Here is a 6,557-nt window from a genome sequence, read left to right on the forward strand (position 1 = left end):
TTCTTCTTATATTGTTATTGTACAGTGTCTTTGAGTATTCAGAAAAGCGCTTTTAAATAAAATGTATTATTATTATTATTATAATTATTTGCTGAAATACATTTTTGACCGTTATCTGAAACTAAAACTCTCTCTAAAAGCCTGACAAATTAAATTATTTAACTTGATACACATGATGCATGTATATACTCAGTGTGACTCAGTGAGTCAGTGAGTTCAGTATCAGTATCCAAGTAATCCAGTTAAAGTCTAAACACTGTTCATAGCTAATTAAAGAAAATTAAAATGATACAACTGAAATACATTAATCAATAAATAAAGCTTTTACATATTGTTTGCGTGGCAAATAACTTATAGACAAGACAGTTAAAGGCAAATATTGCCCTGATTTGTCAGCAAACCAATATAGTGGTCTAACCCTACTATAAACAACAGAGTTCTGGCATTATTCAGACCTATAATCTCAGTTAACTCTGACTGAGATTCTAGCTGTACTGCCTATATAGAAAAGCATAACAATAAAACACGTCTTCCATTCGACTTTTGGTGCAGGAGCATAAGATGTCTTCGAAACATCATCCACTGGAACTTGATCACCACCTTCATACTGAGGAATGTTATGTGGTTTTTGCTTCAGTTGATTGACCACAATATCCATGAGAGCAATGAGGTAACAGAACTGATTTATAAATCCATGAACTCTCTCAGCTATAAACAAGAAAGTAAATTCTGTTGCAATTTACGATTAATTTTGAGTCTTGTGTTTTTTTTTTCAGCCTTGGTGTCGATTAATTACAACAATATACAACTACTTTGTGGTGACAAACTTTTTCTGGATGTTTGTTGAAGGATGTTACCTTCACACAGCCATTGTAATGACTTATTCAACTGATAAGCTCCGAAAGTGGGTCTTCCTTTTCATCGGTTGGTGTGAGTATGTTCATGTTCACCTCACTCAGCTCTTGGTTGTGTGCGATGGTTCACAGTGTGGTACACCGACAACATTTTTAATTTTCAATGAACATAGTAAATGTGTGTGAGTGTTTAAATCTACTTATGCATGAAGGTTTATAAAAACCACCCTTTCCTTATTTTTTAAATCTTTTTTCTTATAGATTTTAATTAAACATATGAGAACAGGCCACAGAACCCAATTTAAACTCTAGTTTAACTTGATATTTCCTGGCCTCAAATACATTGCATTTTGTATACTGATATGTATTAGGTGTTCAGTCAAGATTATAAATTTGGTTTCTCATCTTAAGATTCATTGTTCTAGAGCTTTCAGTCATTTTGCATGAGCTTCAACGGCAGACTGCTCAGTTGTAATGAAAATGTAGATATTGAAATCTCTATATTCACTAAGCATCTTAGGGACTTTTCTCATTAATGTCGGGTACACTTTTATTACGTTTATTATTATTTTGTCGGAAACATGATGATTTTTTACATTAATCATGTATCTGCCCTAAATGGTCACATAATTGTTGAGTTACTTGGAGTCAGAATGCTGTGAAAAGGCTAGACCACAGTATTATGACATTTCTCCCCAATTCAAAGTGAACATTTACTTAAATATAAGCACTTAACTGGAAGTCTGGTCAGCGAGGTAAGTGGAGGAAGACCCTTTAGTGTGTCAGACTTGAGATAAGGCAGTGATTTCATAAGAAAACTGCAGCGAAATGTGGAAAATATCTTTTTTGTGCTTGACTTCCAGTGAAAGAATGAGTTTGGAACATGTAATTGATGCCCCGTCATGACCACATACATTTTCAATGCTTACCTTGATGTAAAGTAAGCATAGTGTCAGAAAATTCTATCATGAGGCAGAAAAAATGTACATGGGAACATGCTTGTGTGCTTTCCTGAGCCAGTCTGACAGTTTCTTTCTTTCTTTTTTTGTAATGGACATTGAGTGTTCTTGCAGGAAGAAAAATAAACATAGCTCTGCTGCATGTAGGTCATACAGCCGAGCTTTACAAACACAATAATGAAAAATAAATAGCAGAGGAGCAGATGACATATGATCGGTAATGACACATGGATGACATGATTGAGAAGCTCATATTGGCTTTAAAATGAAAGCAACCAAAGGCAGATATCACAAATCATTCTAGTTTTAATGATAATGTGATTCTTATGATGACTATCTGTGCAGTTTCCTCTTTGAGGAAGGTCAACTCATCAGTACTTGAAATTCTCTGCAGGTGCAGATTAAACTCTCTTTTAATCCAATGAAAAGTAACAGTTTTGTTTTCTGTAATTAATGTCGTCATCTGTGATATTCCATCTGTGAAAAGAATGCAGAATCATTTGCCTGTTGGGGTAATTCACCTTACAGCAGCAAAATAAGGTAGTAAAAGGTAGTAGTAGTGTACATGAGTATCAAATAAGTATGAAGAATAATTTGTCCACATAATTTATTAAATTAAATTCAATTGTTCTTTCATTTTTAGAACTGCAGCATTGGGGAAACCACACACCAGTGAAGAGCTTTCTCACTGTGCCACTGATATAAGTCTTGAGAGAGTGTTAATTAGAATTCATTAAGAAATGATGGAAGTGGGGCAGATTAAATCTGTCTTCCACCAGAGGCCTGATATTAGCTAGGATCAAAATAGGTTCAGACCTGTATTCTTTCAGCTCCATTAAAGGTCATTTCACTGACCATTTCACCTTTATGAACACATAATCCACTTTTTCTAGCTAGTTACAAAACCTCATGATATGTGGGCAGTTTTATTATAAACACGCGTGATTTCTGCACTCACTAACAATGTTCAGCTGGGATATGTTTTGCTCAATTGCTTGTCAGCTCACTGGCAGGGTGAGACAGTTGAGACTGAACTGCTTGTTTAAAAGGAGCAGACTTTTCTTGAACTGCAGTGCTTTGGGGTAGCAGTGAGATAATCCAAAGGGCTTCAGTTTTGTTTTACTTCCATCTTAATATATAGCAAAACGCAGCAAAAAGGTTCTGATGCAGCACAGTCTTAAAAGTGTAAAACATTTAAGCTTTGAAACCCAGACCACATTAACATGAGAACACATCAAGCATTGTAGATTAAAAAGTGAAATAGAAATCTCTGATGCATAGAAAGCACTTAAAAGCTTTGTCCGTTTCTTTTGAAGAGAGGATGACAGCACAGCAAGTTAAACTGGTTTTATTTTACCACAGATGATTCAACTAGACTTTTAGATTGAGATTTTATTGTATCATTTTGACAGATCACTGTTTAAATGTGGTCTAGTAGAGAGTACATTACATGAATGATGGAGAATGTAACATGGATTGTTGTTTTTCTGAGATGATTTAAAAATGATTTTAATAATGCTTTTCATACACATGCCATCTGTTTTGTCACTGGAAACAAATGCATCTCATATTGTTAAGTATTTCTCAAAGTGTAATATTAACAAAGTCTCTGAGAAGGTCAGAACCCATTTGTTTTTCAGATGTATGTACATATATATCCATTATTTCTCTGCTAAAACTATTTAAGGATAGTAGCTGTGGTTCCTGTTGAAGCCCTGTTGGTTAAAAACATACATTCACAACATCACCTTCATTATTCTGACCCACTCCCTCAACTGCTATTGAAAGGAAAAGCTGTATATAGGTCTCCAGATGTATTTTAGTGTGGATTATTATATTAACTCTTTTAAGATTTTAAAACGTGGACAGGGGACAGGGAAGAAGAGCATCAGGGTTTTATTATTCTCAACCTAATCTCTTAAATGTTAAAATAGAAGCTTTATAAAAGCTGAAAAAATCCTCCTCCTCACACACAAGCCCTCCATAACCAGGCCCCTTCCTACCTCACGGACCTGCTGCTATCGCCACAAATCCATCCGTAGCCTCCGCTCATCCGAATGCAACCTTGACTCACCACCAGGACCAAGCACCGAACCTGGGGCGACAGAGCTTCTTGTAGCTGCCCCCCTCCCTCTGGAACTCTCTCCCCCAAAAACATTAAATTGATATTTATGTTGAGCTTTTTTGTAACAATAACCTTTGCCCTTAAACTGTTGTCTCTGACCTACATTAATATCTTCATCACAGGTATTCCATGCCCTATTATAGTAGCCTGGGCCATAGGAAAGTTGTATTATGAAAATGAACAGTAAGTAGTAGTAGTTTACATCTAATATTTTCTTAAATGTTTTATTTAATTCAATGGTGTTGATTCTTTCTTTTCTTCTTTCAACAGATGTTGGTTTGGTAAAGAACCTGGGAAATATATGGACTACATTTACCAGGGACCAGTTATTCTTGTGCTTCTGGTGAGCAACAGCACAGAACGTCATTGCACTATAAATCCACGGCTATTATTTTCACACCGTTTGTACACTCATTTTACACTGACATGAGATTTATCACTAATGCCTGCATGTAGGTGTAAACTGATCTCCCCTGAATTGAAAATGGTTCTATAATGAAACCCATTTTCATCCTGCATCTAGCCTGTTGGTGGAATTAATCTTCCTGATGGGTTAAGGTATTTCCACTATAAGAATCTTAAAAATAAGAAACTATATTCATAAGAATGTATCGGCTAATGGTTATGTACAAGCTGGTACCAGCATTACGTAGTGCGGTGACCATTTCTGAAATGTCTGCTCATCTAACACTGTCTTGTTGAGAAAAAAGGCTGCTTTGACTTGTGTTGCTACTCCTCCTACTCAGCATTTAATGAGCAGAATCTGTTCCCAGCAGAAAGCGGCCCTTGTATTTCAGTGTAAGCCATTAGCACAGGGTTCAAAACTAATTATTTATGTGTTGTTTTTTTCCTAGATAAACTTTGTTTTCCTCTTCAACATAGTAAGAATTCTTATGACCAAACTAAGAGCGTCAACCACATCTGAAACAATACAGTACAGGTGAGTGTGGATAATTATATACAATATGGAAATGACATTTCTCCTTCTGTTGGCTCCTTCCAAGGACAACACGCAATGTTTCAAGGCTGTGAGAAATGCATGATCAGGTTTAAAGTAGCCGATTTAGAAAGCAGCCTAATTTCAACCTTTGTAATCAGTGCCAACATTTAATTTCTGACTTAATTTCATACAAATCCTTAAGCTTGATCCCTGAATACCCTCTTAGAGAGAAAATATATTTGGGGATCAAGCTCAAAGATGCTCAGAGAGAAGATATTTAGGAATTAGAGGATCCAAATGACAATCAAATAAAATCTGTGCCAAGTACTGTGATAGTAGGGATCAGTAATTGTTCTTATGGCTATTGCTGTGCCTCTTTCAGTCTAAATATTGCCTGTAATTGAAATTATTGTTGGTAAATCACCCTAAAAACCTATGTCTTTGATATTTCAAGCAAGTAAATATTTTTTTTGTTTCCTCCTAGTATTATACAGTACATGCTCAAAGGATGTTAATTAATTAAATTAAGGACAGTCTAAAATGTAATTTCTAATGTTTCAGTAATCTCCCGAAGAGCCTATGGCAGATATCAAGTTTTGCATTGATACAGCTGAAATGAGTTTGGACTTTGTTATAAAAATGCTCGATATGCTGCATGTCACAAATTGACCTGAGAGAGCATAAGATAGGCCACTTCATTTAGTCGCACTACTGTAGTAATCTTGGGGTCTGTGACAAGCCTTGATGAGTGAGTAAAGAGATTTGGCATGTGCTTGAGAGATGAAAGCTATGTGCAGTCCTGTGTCATGTTGTTCATCTGACCGCTAAATTGTGAGAGCGGTTTCTCACCTTTTACTTTAAGTGTATTTCTCCTTTGGGGGTGATTTAAAGTGTACATGTTGATTTAGAGTGTCACAGCTCAGACAATTTCAATTCAGGCTTTTTAGGCTAGAGTTGGATTTACGGTTGTTGTGTGACAGATATGCTGACATGATCCATGCAGATTAAAGTGAGTGGAAGACAGGAGTGTCAGGCATGAATCACTGACCTAAAAATAGAGCATAATGGATTCTTCAAAATGGTGCCGGTTTTACCAGAATTGCATGAACAATATAAACAGCGGGGTAAATGTGACAAGGAAAGATGGGAATTTCTGTGATCTTTCAGTTGCATGCTTGGCACAGCATGCAAAGTTTATGGGCAGAGAACATATTTTTGAAAGAATCTCCTCATATTTAAAACCCCAACTTAATTTCCAACATCTTCGGTTCATCTTTTTAACTAGCTTGCTAGCTAAATGATGATTGTAATATTTAGAAATGCATGATTACTAAATAAAAATGATAAAAAAAGGATCAAATGACACTTTTTGAAACCTGGCAAACCGCACTTTGCTCTTGTTAATTGATATCATGTAGTAAACAATAGTACATTATCTGTTTACCATTTATAAAGCTACTAGCTAGTTTATAAACCATTAATACAAAGTTTCTTAAAGGTCAGTGTGTAAGATTTAGTGGCATCTAGCGGTGTATTCATCACTCTCACCATCACATTCCAAGTGCGTAGGAGAAACTACTGTGGCCAAGAAAAACGTGAAAGACCAGTGTTTGGTTTGTCTCTTCTGGGCTACTGTAGAAACATGGTGGTTCAATGATTCTAATTTTCAGGTGATTATA

The 6,557-nt window shown here is 35.8% G+C and overlaps 1 protein-coding gene across 1 annotated transcript in view; it reads left to right on the top strand.

Moving 5' to 3' along the window:
- LOC118334774 (corticotropin-releasing factor receptor 2) overlaps window positions 1-6,557 on the top strand; it is a 31,457-nt gene that overhangs the window by 21,758 nt on the left and 3,142 nt on the right. Inside the window, exons 5-9 of the mRNA XM_035670838.1 lie at window positions 553-670; window positions 777-930; window positions 4,061-4,121; window positions 4,209-4,281; window positions 4,793-4,878. Of these exons, the coding sequence (XP_035526731.1) occupies window positions 553-670; window positions 777-930; window positions 4,061-4,121; window positions 4,209-4,281; window positions 4,793-4,878 (492 nt within the window). The remainder of the gene's footprint in view (window positions 1-552; window positions 671-776; window positions 931-4,060; window positions 4,122-4,208; window positions 4,282-4,792; window positions 4,879-6,557) is intronic.

The sequence above is a fragment of the Morone saxatilis genome, unplaced genomic scaffold, assembly GCF_004916995.1.
Source record: "Morone saxatilis isolate NCDOM2014 unplaced genomic scaffold, NCSU_SB_2.0 Contig23, whole genome shotgun sequence".
Taxonomy (NCBI): Eukaryota; Metazoa; Chordata; class Actinopteri; family Moronidae; genus Morone; species Morone saxatilis.